This window comes from Alligator mississippiensis, chromosome 8, assembly GCF_030867095.1.
Source record: "Alligator mississippiensis isolate rAllMis1 chromosome 8, rAllMis1, whole genome shotgun sequence".
NCBI classification, from domain to species: domain Eukaryota; kingdom Metazoa; phylum Chordata; order Crocodylia; family Alligatoridae; genus Alligator; species Alligator mississippiensis.
Genome location: NC_081831.1, coordinates 61,827,471 through 61,843,787, shown reverse-complemented (window position 1 = coordinate 61,843,787; position 16,317 = coordinate 61,827,471). Strand labels below are relative to the sequence as shown.

General features: G+C 43.3%; 1 protein-coding gene across 1 annotated transcript; it reads left to right on the top strand.

Annotated features, from left to right (window-relative positions):
- Positions 1-3,317: 3,317 nt before the first annotated feature.
- On the top strand, positions 3,318-16,109 carry YIPF6 (Yip1 domain family member 6). Its single transcript, XM_006274730.4, has 7 exons — positions 3,318-3,424; positions 5,392-5,520; positions 7,747-7,825; positions 8,478-8,520; positions 10,396-10,521; positions 10,638-10,795; positions 11,462-16,109. The coding sequence occupies exons 1-7, from the start codon at positions 3,377-3,379 to the stop codon at positions 11,578-11,580; spliced, it is 702 nt and encodes a 233-aa protein (XP_006274792.1). The 5' UTR covers positions 3,318-3,376; the 3' UTR covers positions 11,581-16,109.
- The last annotated feature ends 208 nt before the right edge of the window (positions 16,110-16,317 follow it).

The window sequence follows — 16,317 nt, the reverse complement described above, 5'->3', positions numbered from 1 at the left end:
GGAATGAAGTCATAAACTGTATTTTCAGTCACAGTTTGTTCTTTAACTGTTGGCCTGAACATTTGAATTTCCTTTAAAAAACCCCCACCAACCAAACAACAACAATCTTTGTCAATCAGCAAGCCCACAGCATTTGGTCCCAGACCTCTGATCTACATTCCTGTAATGTCTCTCTCTTAATTCTGAATGTAGATCAATAAATGGAGTGTCCAGATGTTAGAGACAATGTTGTTGTGCATATAATTATGAACGATGTATCATTTTATAATTATTTTATATGTAAAAATCAGTATAAAATGGTCTTTTTTCACTTGAATGTCTGGATTAGAACAAGGTAAAACATGAGGCCTTTTATTTTATACCAAAAAAAACTCCATGCTCTATCTACTAAGCACATTTTTTATTTTTTGAGGCCCAAGATGTCAATTATATTATTTATATGAAGAAATATATACATATGTAATTTTGTGTCTTCTGTTTCATTCCTCTTTTCTGTTGTCTTTTAATTCAGAACACATTTTTTCCTGGAGAAGGCAGGGAAGCATTAGTTAGTAGAATGAAACCTTTCTCCGTTTCCATGCTTATGCAGAAGGATTTACCTAACTTGTGGCAAGATAAAGCAATTTTTGTGGTTTGGTTTTAGCCCAAAGAGCTGATTTCGCAGTCATTTTATGGTGGCCCTGTCCCTTGGCACTGGGAGGCAGAGAGGCTCCGAGGGAAGGAGGGATGTGGGGGTGGTCACCATCCTTACTGGTTGCCCTTCTTGTGGCCCCTCAGCGCTGAATGGTGGAGAGGCAAGGGGGGGCAGCTGCCATCTTGGTGGCTATCCTTCCTGTCCCCTCACCAGCTGGTGCCTTCCCCTCCCAGGTGGGCTGCAGGGGTGGGCTGTCATGGCAGTGAGGACCACTGGCTCCCACTGGGGAACCTGCATTTTATTTTTATTAATTTTTTTTGGTTGATTTCCTGGGAAATTGCAACTGATGCCATTTTTCGCGGTGATTGAGAAGGTTGCTGTTTTTCATGGTTCCTGCAAAAATCATGAACCTGCAATTTAAGTTGGTTCCTATTTATGCACCAAACAGAACACCATCACAATGAATTCTGAAATGTACTCTGATATTAGCACAGCTGATTAAGAAGAGCTCACTTGCTGTTCTGGACAGTTCTTTAATATGGTTCGGGTTATATTAACAGGAAGAAAATGCTTTATAAACATGTCAGCTGGAGAGACTGATCTCAAGGGCACAATGGGAGGTTTTCACCTTATTCTTGTCAATGTAGCATGGAAAAAATGACAAACTGGAATTTCCAAGACATGCTTTTTACAGTAATGTGCAATTACATATAAAACAATAAGGGTCATCTTACAAGGGTCAAACTGCTATTATAACAGGAAGAGAACCAATTAATAACACTGTCTTTCAGAACTGAAGTTATTGCACAAGTGTGATCGAAAGAGCTCTGCCAAAGACTTCAGTCTTGAGGCGCAGCATTTCCTGCTGGTTTTAGGCTAATGTTGATTTTCACAGAATCTGCCCATCCAGCCAGGCTGTGAGACATTTTAGGAATGGGCATAAAGGGGGATTAGTAGACCCAGATGACAAATTTCCCTATCAAAAGTTGAACCCACATGTGTAGGCTAATCCCTAGAGCCTGATGGGTGCATGGACAAAACCACAGCAGCAGTGGCGACGCATAGCAGATGCACAGGGGTGCACGTGCACCCCTTGAGAGTGCTAGTGCACCACCTGACAGCCAGTGTTCCCCATTTAGGCAACAGGCAGGGTGGGCAGGCAAGAGTGCTGGTGCCCCCCCTGAGAGCGTTGGCTGTGGAGTAGGGGTGCCGGGAGAAGCAATCCCAGCAGCACAGGAGAAGTGTGAGTGGGACACGCAGAAGTGCACTTCCAGGTCAGTACAATCAGCCTTGGGGGGACCCCTCCACCCCGGGTGCTGACTGGTTGGTGGGGGGGCAAGTGCCCCCAAGGAGGCACCAGTCACTCATGCATGGCAGGCCCCTTCCCCAGCCCTGAAAAAGAAGGCATGTGTATTTACTAACATGTCTCAAAACATCTAAGGATCGTCTACAGTCTCTGTGCTGGGCTTGGCTGGTCTAAGAATAATCCACAGGGAGTGGAGGTTTTCATCACCAACTTCCACCAGCCAGACACTGAGGGGGCGCTGCAGACAGATGCAGAACAGGGGCTGAAGCTGAATGGAGCATCCTTCACACCTGGAGGATGCATCCTTGGAGCAACGGGACCCCAGGGATGCACTCTTGATAGAAGCCAGGGCAAGGACCAGGGAAGCTCAGGCCCTTCCAAGAGGATCCTGTTCATAGAGTCATAGAAAATGAGGGTTGGAAGGGATCTCAGGAGGTCATCTAGTCCAACCCATTGCTCAAAGCAGGTCCAGCCCCAACTAGATCATCCCAGCTGAGGCTTTGTTTAGCCAGGTCTTAAAATCCTCCAAGGATGGAGATGCCACCACCTCTCTGGGTAACCTGTTCCAGTGCTTTACGACCCTTCTTGTGAGAAAGATTTTCCTAATATCTAATCTAAACGTCCCTTGCTGCAACTTGAGCCCATTGCTTCTTGTTCTGTCATCTGCCACCACAGGGAACACAGGGCCGGCACTAAGGGGGCTCCCCGAGCTGAGCCTCCACCCTGTACTGAGCTCAGACCATGTCATCCTAGTCCATATGCCACTGCCCACAGCCCGGGGCACAGAGCTAGCAGGCATGGCTGACCCATAGCCGTCGCGCCCCTGGTGCAGGTGGCACGTTGAGCCGCTGAGCCCAAAGGGCTGCAGCGATGGGCGGCACTGGGCAGCGGTGGTAGCTGATCTCCAGGGATCCTGGTTTTCTCAGATAAAACAAACAAACAAACCCCAATTTTTGGTTTAAAAAAAGGAACCTACAATCCACATTTTTCCATGATCACTAATATTAGTGATGTTTCATTTTAATCGTGCAAAAATGTGGATTTTAGGTTCCTTTTTTTAAACCAAAAATTGGTGATTTTTTTTTTTTATCAGAGAAAACCAGGATCCTTGCTGATCTCACCAGCTGCTGATGCTTTGGGCTGGGCCTGTGGCAGGCCTGTCAAGGGGCTCCCCCGACTGCGGGGTGGATACCAGTCTAACCACAGGCACCGAGAGGCCTCCTGTGCAGCCTGAGGGGAGGTGCCTGTCCCTTTAAATCCCGGCTCTCGCGCAAGCGGCCCTCGCGCACCCTCTGGTGCCCGCGCCCTACGTTGCCATGGACACCCCAGCGGGCTGGGAGGGAGGAGCGTGACGTGATTTCCCTGCGCCTGGCGCGCACCGATGAGGTTGGCGCCCTGTTTCCACGTCGCCTCCACCGTCGGGGAGGGGGACCAAGATGGCGGCGGCGGAGGGCAGCGGGGCTGGGGGCGCTGCAAAGCCCCTGGTGAGAGCGGGGCCCGGGAGGCGCCTCCCCGCCGGCGGCCACCGCGACCGGGAGCAGGAGGGGGCAGCGCGGGTCGTGGTGGCGGGTGGGGGTGAGCGTGCCCCGGACTTCTGGGTGCCGCAGCAGGGCCTCGGCTATCGGGGGGGGAGGGGTCGCGTGGGGTGGTGTCCAGGCCGGGGTCGCCCTCAGCTGACAAAATATTGAAGTGGAGCCCCCAGCACCAAGGGGGGGGAGCGGGTCACGTGTGTGTGTGTGTATATGTATATGCGTTTACAATACATGTATAAATATAGACTATGTGTAGATAGATATAATATACAAGTTTACAATATCTATCTTGTGGACCCAAGTTTAAGATAGGTATAGATATATACAGTAGAGAGAGATTGATATCATAAACCTGGATTCACATACGTACTTTGTTATAGATAGTTTATGATAGATGGATAGATACAGGCAACACCCGCTTAATGCTGTTTTGCTATAATGCTCATTTTAAATTGATACCTGATTTCACTTAGTGCTCAGTGAGTTTTGTTAACACTTGCGGTTGCCATCTTAGATTGTCAAATATTTAAGGTTTCATCTAACATTCATTTCGCTTAATGCTCAGTTTTTCAGGAACCAATTAAGAGCGCGAAGCAGGGGTTGCCTGTATTCTATATCATAAACTCATACATAGATACATAGATAGACGGATATATCTGTCATAAACTTGGGTTCACAAAAGCTTGTGTTCTGCTCTCCCTTGTATATATGAGGCACTCATTATATACATGAGAGAGAGAGATCACAAGCTTTCATGAACCCAGGTTCATTCAGTGACTTTCATAACATGTGCCTTCCCATATGCCCTCTCCCATTGAGTTCCACTGGAACCTCACCCTCATCTCACAGTCCCTTTCAGCTGGCAGGTCACCATCCAGCTGCTGCTGGCATGTGGTAAAGCAAGGGGAAAAAGATTTTCAGGGATGAATTATCGAGGGTTGCTCTCCAGGCTCAGTTATTCTGTAGGGGAAGCTCTCATATATATTTGAGAGAAAACAAGCATTCATGAACTCAGGTTCATGAATGATCTGTCTTATTTAGTTAGCCTATTCAGGTGCATCTCTACCCTGCCTTCTGGCTGACTTCAGACTCCTATGACTAACTACCTCTCTCTGCTTTGGTCACCCAGCAGCAGTTGCAAAAAGCCCTCTGGTGAGAAATGTGATAATATTTTTGTTATTTACTATAAATTTAATGTGGCTCTTCATGGCTGCTGTGTGTGCTGGGATCACATATGAGGTCATCTTGCTGTTGTGGGCAGTTCTTTAATATTTTGTCTGCTGATGGTATTCTCGGCATTGCACAGAAGGCAGAGAATACACCCAAGAGGCACCGCTGTAGCCATTATGAAACATTTGGCACTCTAAATGTACTCGATTCTTTATATTATGTAGGCAAGCCGTGAACCTTGTCCCAGCAAACTTACTATGCAAACATGTTAAAAAAAAGCCAGAAGGGCAAGGATTTCTTACGGTGATGCTTTTTATTGGATGCACTGCATAGATAGGCTGAAGGTAGATAAGCTTTCAAATGCAAGATGGTCTTCTTCTGTGGGTCCAATGCAATATATCACCCAAATAAATCCTTGTCTCACATAATATCTGTACCATCACAGCTACCACATCACTCTAACTCTACCACAAGTCATAAAGAATAGGAGGATATACTTGGGGATTACAGGTAAACAGAACAAAACTTTTAACTATATCTATCCTCTAGCTTGCACACTGTCTGCCTTTTGAGGTGGTGAAGTCCTTGATATAGGCAGAGTGCCGCTGACCCTAAAACAAAACAATCATAATATTTAAAAGCTATAATTTACAGTTCTGAGAAACCAGCTTTTTCTGGTTTGAAGGGGTTGAAGCAAACATCAGCTAGTCTCTGTATTTTTAATACTAAAGCTCCTTAAAAACACTTAGTTTGCAGGTCTCTCTGATGTGTCAATATCTGAAGATATCCCAGTGGAAGGGGAGATCACAGTTCCTGTTGGATCTTGCTCCCCTGATGAAGACTACTCCACACTGGACGAGCCTGTTAGGGATACCATTGTGAGTTTATATTTGCCCATATTAACCCTGACAAAGATTGCTTATCTTTTGTGCCAGATGCTTGTGGACTATTAGATCTATTTTCTTATCTTGTAATTTGTCATACATTTTTAAATATAAAAACTTTGTATAAAACAAGTTCACTCTTATGAGCAAATTATCTGAATAATAGACATAAACTTCCACAAATGTAGTTCTTTCTTATCCACTGAAAATCTCTAGCTATGGAAGCTTTGAGTGGGGCTCAGAAGAACTAGCCAGATAATATGACCCCCTTTTCCTGAAGCAATGAACAAAGTGGGCCCTGCGCTCCTCCACCCTGTTGCCTAATGGGCTAGATTTGCTGAGGCTTATTGTCTTTTTAGATTTATTAAATTCTGTAACATTTAATATTGTGATAAGGGATACTAACATACATTTTGGCAGTTTGGTGTCTTATGGTACAGCTCCAGAAGTGTGAATTTTAGCCTTGTGTTAAACTTTGTCAAATTCTGCTCCCCAGTTAGCCCAGCCATAAATGGAGGCTTGGGGGTTTGAGCTGGGGTGACAGAGGTGGCCAAACAGAAGTGATAGTCATGTTGCTTCCTTCCATATCATTGGCTATAGAAGCTGTTGTGCCTTGACCATACTAGCTAGTTGGTTGAGCTTTCTACGTGCCGGTGGACTGTGACTGATAGCCTGAGAGGGATACTATAGGATCCAACACAAATATCTCTTGATTTAGTATCAGTACTGTATTAAACTTTCCCTGTTATGAATGTACTTTGTAATGCACATAAAAGGGAACCCACTGCACTCTGTTTCAGCCTCAGCACTGGGGAAAAAAAAAAGGCTATGTACATTCCTAGTATATGCACTAGTCACACTTAATGTAAGCACCACTTATGAAGTTTGCAGCCCAGTTTGCAGTTTTACAGTGGGCTTCATGCTGTGGTGTTGGCAGCCCTGAAACTGACTGCTTCCCCACCCCCACTCCAGTATGCCCCCACCTTCCTTGCCTTCGTTTGCAAGGCCTCTAATTCTCTGATTTGGGTTTGCTGTAAGAGGACTTGAAACTGAAGGGAGATAGCTGTGATACTGACTAGTTCCTGTCACTTTCAAGGCTTCTAACAGCAGCCTCTGTAACAGTTATTTCACCTTTTCTGGAAGATTAAATTGTACTGTCAGTATAAAGGTAACCCCTGCTTAATATGGTTTCAGTTAACGCTATTTCACTATAGTGAACATTTAAAATTTGATACTGCTTATCCAGTTTCACTATAGTACTCAGTGGAATCAGGGAATTTCAGCAGGCAGGCATGTGGGGAGAAGCAGTGGTGGCAGCACTGGGGGGGGAGGGGAGTGGCAGTGATTGCAGGGGGGCGGGCATGAGGGCTCAGGGTGGGGCATCAGGAGCGCGGGCCCAGGCTGGCACGTGGTACCGGAGCTGGTGGGGGGGTGGGGAGAAGCAGCGGCAACAGGGTGGAGGAGTGCAGGGCCCAAACCGAGGCTGGGGCCAGCAGGGATCCACACCAAGGGTGGGACCCAGGAGTGTGGGGCCCGTGCCGGGGCCCAGGGCCAGGACCAGTGGAAGCCTGCTCCCAGAGCAGGGCAGCAGGACCACTGGAGCCCAGGCTGGCACAGATAAGAGTGGGCGGTGGGGTGAGGAGAATCGTTGATGACAGAGGTGAGGAGCTGCAGGGCCTTCATCGGTTCCCAGAGTGGGGCGGTAGGAGCGCCAGTGCCTGGGCTGGCATGAGGGGCCAGAGAGGCTGGCGGGCAGGTGAGGGGGTGGAGAGAGGCAGTGGCAGTGAGAAGCGGCGAGTGGTGGGGGTGGGCATGAACGTGGGACCTGCACCAGGGCCAGGACCGGGGTGGGGCCCAGAGCAGGGCAACAGGAGCATGGGCCTGGTGTGGGGCAGGCAGTAACCAATTAATTTCTACTTACATTCATTTCTATGAGGAAATGGGTTTTGCTTAGTGTGGTTCCACTTCACGCTCAGTTTTTCTGGAACCTATTAAGAGCACTAAGTGGGGGTTGCCTGTACATTGGCGTTGAAAATTGGTATGCACTTAAATATTTTATGCATTTAACAGATATGCAGATAACGGGTACATGTTTCAATGTGAGCAACAGAAAGGAATTGAAACTAGTATCGTGTTGTGCAATTAAATTAATTTATGTATTTATCTGATATAACTATAAGTGGAGTATACTGTACTAGAAATGCCACTTCTGTATTTCAGATGCGAGATCTAAAGGCAGTTGGGAAGAAATTTGTGCATGTCATGTATCCCAAAAAAAGCAGCGCACTCCTCAGAGACTGTATGTACCAATGGTTTTCTGAATTCCATGCCCTTTCCTTTCCCCTCCCCTCCCCCTTTTAAGAAAAACGAAACAAAACGCTGCCTGTATTGCACAAAGAAAATCGATAACAAAGTCTCTGGCAAACAGAAAGTATTGTTCTGTGTTGTTTCACTGTATGATGCAGAATAGCACAAGCAAATAGGTGATTAAGGAGCAAGGTAGAGCAGTGGTTCTTGACCTTGTTATACTCAAGGTACCCCTCAGTGTATTCAAAGCACCTTGTAGAAAAAGTCAGTTTAGTTTTCACATGTTTTTGACTACAGAAAAATAATAAAGCAGTTCTTTGGTTGCAGAGAACTCTGAGTTTTATCTTGTGAATCGTGTTTCCGCAGCTAACAGTGCTAACATTGTGTGTCACCCTTGAAAGGATCACAAGGCATCCTAGCATGCTATGGCACCCTGATTCACAGAGAAACATTTAAGATTTATTTTAAACAAATAGCTGTGAAGATAGAAACCCTTGGAAGTGTCACTTTATACAGCACATGATACCAGGTCTTAAATATAACAACTATAGGTCTGGGAGCTTAAAAAAAGGGGCACAAAGGGTGACTTCATTACTTGCTAGATTGAGAGAAAATCTGAGCCTCCTTTTTTTCTTTCTTTACAGGGGATCTTTGGGGCCCCTTAGTGCTTTGTGTCTCACTTGCACTGTAAGTACCCATTGTCTCTCTGTCCAAAAAATATGTTTGGATTTCTAAATAAACACGTTGGGTTGGTTATTCTGATATTTAGACTGCCCAGGTCACTCACCCCTGAGCCTGTGCTTTTCCAGGCTGAAGTCCCATGGCTCTTAGCTTCTTATCATAAGGCCTGTTCTCTTGTCCTCTGATCATGCGCGTGGCTCTCCTCTGGTCTCTCAAGCTTTTCCACATCCTTTTTATATTGTGGAGCCCAGAATTGGATGCACTACTCCAGCTGTGGCCTCACCAAGGCCAAGTACAGTGAGTGGGAGGATGACATCCTGGGATTTGCTTGAGAAGCATGTATGGATGTAAGCCAGAGGTTGTTTTTTTTTTTTTTTTTTTTTTTGCCTTACCAGCTGTGACATCACATTGGTGGTTCATGTTCATCTTGTGGTCAATCATGACCCCCAAGTCACTTTTGGCCATGGTGCTAGCGAGCATAGCACTGCTGAGCCTATAAGGCTGCTCCCTCCCCCCCCCCCCCCCAGGTTGAGTGCCTTGCATTTTTCCATATTGAATGCCATCAGGTTTTTATCCGCCCACTTTCTAAGCCTGTCAAGTCAGCCTGGATCACCTGCCTATCCTCAGGTGTGGACCTGGGTGATTAAATCCCATTTTGGTTTAAAAGAACACCAAAGTTTGGTGTCATTGGTAAACTTGGCCAGCCCGCTTCTGACACAAATGTCCACATCATTAATAAAGATGTTAAAGTGTACAGGTTCAAGGATGGAGCCTTGGGGGACACCACTGGTCACAGAGCACCATGATGATTCACTTCCGTCGATTACCACTCTCTGGGTCTGACCTCGGAGCCAATTCCCTGGCCATTGGACTGTGATGTAGCCAAGGCCACAATTGGCCAATTTTTCCATGAGGAGATCGTAGGACATCAGATCAAAGGCTTTTTTTTAAGTCCAGATATATGACGTCAATCTCTTCTCCCTTGTTCAGGTGATGTGTCACCTCGTCATAGAAGGAAATGAGATTGGTCAGGCAAGACCTACTTGCAACAAGCCTCTGCTGGCTGTCCCTCAGGATGTTGCCGTCAGCCAGTTTGTCAAGAATGGTCTCTCTGATAATTTTTTCCAAAATCTTTCCAGGGATTGAGGTCAAGCTGATGGGCCTGTAGTTTGCTGGATACACTTTCCTCCTTTTCTTGAAGATAGGCACCACATGGGCCTTCTTCCAATCTTCGGGTACTTCACATGTGTGCCACGAATTCTACAATATCCTTGCCAGTGGCTGGGCTATAATGCTTGCCAGCTCCTTAAGTACCCTAGGGTGTAAACTGTCAGGACCAGCTGACTTGAAGGTGTCCAGCCTCTTAAGGTGTTCCTTTACAAGGTCTACACTGATGCTGGGTATAAATTCACCCTCACCCTGGTTGTCCTGCGTCGTGTTAGGCAGGGCGCAATCCCTTTGGGCTTGTGGAAAACAGATGCAAAATACCCATTAAGCAGGTTGGCTTTTCCTTGGGTGTCGGTTGTCAGTTGTCCCATTTTGGTTTAAAAGAACACAACTCCTACCTAGCATGTTGCTTTTCTTTTTACTTGTATGTTTGCAGTAATGAATCATTCATAATCCTTTCTAAAGGTCTGGAAGATTCAGTAGTTGTATCTTTCACTTTGCACGTGATCAATGTATATGCTTAAAAAACTTGTTTTCCTGCTCTGTACAGTACTGATTGCGTTATTTGTGGTCCAAAAATAAATGAGCTTCATTTGGCCTTAAACAGATCTGACAATTATTCTTTCCCAGACTTAATGCAGACAAAAGGAAGACAAAGTAAAATGTCATTACTGTCTCTGTTTATTTCTGATGTGAGACTATTCTGTGCCCCAGGATGCTTCAGGGAGGGTCAGCAGATAGTAAAGAAGATGGAGGTCCCCAGTTTGCTGAGGTCTTTGTTATCATCTGGTTTGGAGCAGTTGTAATTACGCTAAACTCAAAACTGCTTGGAGGAACCATGTGAGTATCAGTGTGAACATTGGAAGGGAATGCATTCAAGCGTGCAGCATCAAGCTTCCATAATACTCAACTGCATTCTTCTGTCTTCTTTCTCTGTCTCCCTCGCTCCTTTCTAGATCTTTTTTTCAGAGTCTGTGTGTCCTGGGTTACTGTGTCCTGCCCCTGACAGTGGCTATGCTGGTATGCAGGCTGGTACTACTAGCAGGTTCTGGCACTGTTAGCTTCATTGTCCGACTTATTGTAGTGATGGCTATGTTTGCCTGGTCAACACTAGGTAAGGAAATGTCAGCTATATAACTATTGCATGTGATAAGGGATGTTTAGTGCTCTTCTTCTCTAAAGAGAGAGACCTGCCTAGTAGTCTGCTGGAAGCATAAAGCAAGAGGAGATTGTGGTTTGAAGTCTTAAGTTCCCCAGCGCACTTAAGGCTGGGGTGGAAATATCTGCCCTTGGGGTGGGAAGGACACTCCCCTTCCCCACATGTCTGTTGCTGCTCAAGATCCTAATCATGTCGATAGAAACTATATTTAGTACTTCAATTCTGGAGGGAGGGTTGCCTGACCTTTTGTCTCTTGGGGAAAGAATTAAAAAAGAAACAACTAATTCAGCAGGAGACTTAGGCCAAGGAATACCTTTGGAAAACACTGATTCATGTACACACTTGTAGTATTGCTGCTAGTCTCGTCCTGTGTGTAATATATCAGCCAAGTGCTGTTCTTTCTTTTGATAAAGGAAGATAAAACTAGTGAGCAGTGGTCATCCCTACAGAATTCTGAGATGGAACTATTTATTGTCATTTTACTATAGCACTGCCTTTTACCTTTCAAATGCAAATCAGATGCTAATTTGGAAGCATTAACTCATTCTTGATTAATTTGGAAAATCTTCTAGTCTTTAATTGTTTAACATTTCAAGTATGTGTGTTCTTTCTCCCCACCAGCATCAACAGCCTTCCTGGCAGACAGCCAACCTCCAAATCGCAAAGCTTTGGTCATTTACCCCATATTCCTCTTCTACTTTGTCATAAGTTGGATGATTCTTACTTTTACAGCTCAGTGATGGTGGATCAGCAGAGACTGCACACTACAGAACTGAAGATTTTCTTGACTGATGCAATGAATTGTGGGCTTCATCTGTCTGTAATTTATTTTTGTTGCTTACTGTAAAAAGGCAGATGATGGGGTAATGCCAGAGAGCAGCAAATTCGTCACTTTTTTTGTCTCGTTCTTAAAAGAAGCCAGTTGCTTGAAAGATGCTGAAGTCGAGCTACTGGGTTTTAATTTAATCCTGCTGTTTTAGTATAAATATCAAAGTAGAAAAGGCCCACTGCGAGAAGAGGCTGTCCTGCCTGAGGGAGAGGGCAGTTCTTGAACATGAAAACATTAAAATTGCATCTTGGAACGTCGAGGAGGCTGATAATTGAAGAGTAGGTGACAGAATTACCTACATTAGCAGAATTTCCATTTATGCTTGGAATTCTTTTTAAAACTGAATATTGCCTTATGAATGCTAGAACGTATTTGCTGATTCATGCTGGATGGGGAAGAAATGTGTGGATCTTGTCTGTTTCTTTTCCTTGATGTACAGAGTTGAACTCTATATAAGGTGGCCATGATGAACCCATCATTCACTGTCAGACCTGACTTCAGTTCTTGGCAAAAATACATATTTAGTCTATGCCATTTCTTTGTCATTCCATGTTTGAAGGGAACTGCTTCTGATCATCTGAATGCAAACTCCTCTTGTACACTTACACACTTCAGCCAGTTTTGTGTGTTTTGGGAACTGTGTATTAGCTCAATATATTGAGTATGGTGTGACACTAGTTGAACCACATGTCTCAGGATGGGGAGAATGTTTGTTTATGCCGGATAGTTACTACTTCTCTCTTGCGACCCAAGAGCTGAATGAGTGGGAGCCCGGGAGGAAGACTTTTTTGGACTTCACTTTGAAGGTGACTGCAGTGATTGTCAAGCCGTCGATTTTGCAAATGTTGAGCACAGTCTTGAGCAGTTAGAGATTTGTGTACCACAGCTGCTGGGAATTCCTTCTGAGTAAATGAGGTTTTTGGTACAGGAGACATTTGAACAGCAGCATCCAAACAGTAGACTCAAATATGCTTAAACGTTCTGGGGGAAGGGCAATGAATTACGTCCCTGATGAAGGCAGTGGCTGCTCAGAATTAATATGTGGATGCACTAAGCAGCTAGAGTCTGTAACTTTTGTTTGGTTGTTTACATGGGTAGCACTTCCACAGAAATGCCTGTGTTTGCTTACAGCTCCTCTTTCTGCTGAGGGGAAATTTAAGATTTTTTTTTTTCTATAGATTTAGACAGAGTATTTATTAAAAAGGGGAAATTGTTCTTCAGATATGCACCCTTTCCTCCTTTAAACCTTGCAGACATACAGTTGTTGGGCTTTAGCGTGAAGATGAAGTCCTGCATAGTTGCTTGTGGAGAAAAGTACAGAAGTTTAAAGTTGCATACTTTTTGAGCAAGCAACGTGAGGAGAGCTGCACAGCATTGAGTTCTGGTAGGGGGAAGGAAGTTGCTGTTGAAATGTACAGTCTATTCTAATGTTTGATATACCATGTTTCATGCTTTCCAATGTAGTAATATGTGCATATAGATTGATTAGTCAGATCATACCCAGATGTAAATGTATCTAGTTTTATATTTAAATACAAAAATGCAGTTCTTTTTGTAAACACTAATATGGTATGGATTCGGGATCCTATGTAATTTAACATGTGTAGATTAAGAATCCAAATGGAAAGGGGGAAGAAAACAAAAAATCAGTTACTCCCTACGCTGTCTCTTCTATTCTGCCAACTGACATAAATGGGTTTGTACAGATCTGACTTCTACACAGATGTACAGTGGAAGAGACAATAAGTGGCAAGTGTCTGTCTCAACTACTGAAGATGGAACCAGGGTATTAATACACTTAGGTACAAAATTCAGATTGGGTATTTTGGAGCAGAGAGAAATTGTTACCAATGTGAAATTGCTTTAAAAAAACAACAGTGCTGTTTCTCTTCAGCCAATTCAAATAAACTGTACTTTAAAATGCTAAAAACAAATATTTTGGGAAAGCGAAGAATTGCAAATATATTAGATCATTACAGTTGGAGTATATGTTACATACTCAGCAAACCTCCCTATTGACCTTAATATGAAAATTGTTGGTAAGAATATGCACTACTACAGGATCAACCCTTGGTTGTGCAGTTTCCATAAGATTCCACAAGATCTGCAAGATTTGATTTCCAATGTATGTCTTATGACTCAATCTTAGATACAGTGCTATTATTTTTTTAAGGAAATTAATGTAAAATGTATCAATCTCCTTGAGAAGAAAGGCAAAAGTCTGGAAAGTATTTTGAATTGAATCTGGAAACATGATTAGATGTGTGACTTCTCCTCCCGCAGTCTCATGCCCATTTTGTTTTGTTTTCTTACAGATTTCAGTGTGGGTGGTTCTGTGTGAATGATTATCTTGCTTTTGGCTTATGAATGAGGCAAAACACTTTTATTTTTATGTTAACTTGATTTAATTTAAAGATGGCCACTACAGAGCTTGTAGTGTAGAGGATTTTAATGTATTAAGGGGTATGGAGAAATAGTCTGGTTATAGGATGAAAGTGATTTTTTTTTTTTTTTTTTTTTTTTAACTTGCTGCATTGATTCCTGGAGTGGAAATCTATATTTTTCCAAAGTAGTAAAATCTTCCAGTTACTCGCTTGGAAAACATAACTTCCCATAGAGTCTTTAGCAGTGTATAGCAGGATGTAGGTGGGGATTGCAGATATCCTGAAATTTCTTGCTTCCAGTTGTGAAAAGTTACACATTTTGTATTAAAACAGCACTGCTTCCTGAAACAGAACAAAGGAACACAATGTGTTACCACTCTCAGCCAGGAATTCCAGTTGTTACAGTTCATTGTCACAGTAAATTACCCCATTCACTTTCTATTTGTGTCAGCCCCAACTGATACCAATATATTTGAAGTGTGCAATACACTTCATTTAAAGAAAAAAATTCTTATATACCATTATTGGTTCTGAAAAAGCTTTGTGGGCCTAGCTCAATTTCTTAGTTAGAGGAGGAAGGCAGATATTTTCATTTGAAACATCTAACACTTTTTGTAAACAAACCATTACCTCTTTAAAAGATGCAGAGGGCAGACAGCCCTGAAAAAGGGCATTAGGTTGTATGGTTTGAATGGTTACACAGCCAGGCCTTTGCAGTTTGCTCTTTTCTATTTCATTTAATAAAAAAAAAAATCTAAAACTTTTTTTTTCTATGATATTTTGTGAAGTGTGAACTTGAGGGCTCAATGTATATCAAAGATATTGCTATAGCACAAGGATGCCTTGTATTTTAGCTTGATTGTGTCTAAATTGTATGTATTCTAGAGTGATTTCTCATCCCTAACATCTGAATTTCTCTTGGCTTCTGTGGTTAAACTATGCCAAAGATATTTATGGCTAATATTAAGTACTTTCTATTGACAGAATATGTTCATGCTAATATGTGGACTAGTAAAGAACAAGGTTGCAGATGTTTACTTGACCAGTAGGCGGGACTTGCATTTGTATATTTTGGAAGGCATAGCTCACACCACAGAGGGACTAAAATGCAGCAAATTTCTCCTGTGATAGATCTGAGGATACAATTAAAGTCAGTAGTAACTGGAAAATGACACTTTGTTTTGCAAGCCTTTTACCTGTTTCTTAAAGTAATAGTGGTTAAGAGCATTGTGCCATGGCACGTTGTGTACAGTTAGCTTGCTGCTCTTAGGTGTTATTCCCTCAGCAATTTGAGGGGAATTATGATTTTAAAACAGAAAAGCTAACTGTGAAACCACAAAAGGGGCCAGTGTAACACTTCTAATTACTTCAGCCATTAGAAACTAACGAGAAGTCAAGCTTAACTGTCTTTCTCAAATTGTAGCACTGTATGGAAGGCCTACTTGGCTGAGTGGTTCTAAATCCAACATGACAAGATGAGCGTAATATATGCCCATTGTAAGGTTTATTTCTTTTGTATGCCTCCAAAAGGATACAGGTTAGTCCATATAAGCACTAATATCTCTCTCTCTCTCTCTCTCTATCTCGATTTTTATATATTAGTGCTTATGTGGACTAACCTGTATATAAATGCAGAGGAGACTGCATTTTCAAATCCTAAATATAGACATTGTATATAAGTGCAAAGGGGACCCATGTGCAAGTGTGTGTGCGTCTCTTCTGTATTCAAGGGGAAAAGCAAGCCAGCTCTCTTCTGTTTTTTAAAGTGGGGAGGGCTGCAGGGGGAAGAGCAGACTTCTTGCCTTAATAGCAAGTGTAACTTTTTTCTGCAGAGGAGCCAGATAATCTTCTAAGGCATGAACCAAGTTTCTCCCCCCCCCCCCCCCCCCCCCCCCCCCCCCGTTATTTTTTGTCTCATTGCTGTATGTCTTAAATTCCTTTGAACCTGAATTTTAATATTGAACTGCTGTTGTGTATATATATCAGACCTGTGAAAAGGTAAAGATGTACATTATTTGTTAACTTTAAAATTTATAAATTAAAATACTAAAAAGGATATGAGCAAGCTTGTGTGTGGGTTGAAAGTTACTATATGCATTCTGCTGTTGGCTGCATTTGTGCATTTCCAGCTGCCAAAGATTCTTACTTAAAATAATATTTGCAAACAAACTCAGCAACTTGGTTTAGTTTTATGGTAAGCAGTGTACGTTCTGAACTGCCAGGAGCTGGCAGTTCGGTGAGAAGGAATACCTTCCACCATTTAG

Coding starts and splice junctions, on each gene's coding strand:
- YIPF6 (XM_006274730.4), top strand. CDS start 3,377: ATGGCGGCGGCGGAGGGCAGCGGGGCTGGGGGCGCTGCAAAGCCCCTG. Junction 8,521..10,395: donor CTTTGTGTCTCACTTGCACT/GTAAGTACCCAT, acceptor TCTGTGCCCCAG/GATGCTTCAGGGAGGGTCAG. Junction 10,522..10,637: donor AAACTGCTTGGAGGAACCAT/GTGAGTATCAGT, acceptor GCTCCTTTCTAG/ATCTTTTTTTCAGAGTCTGT.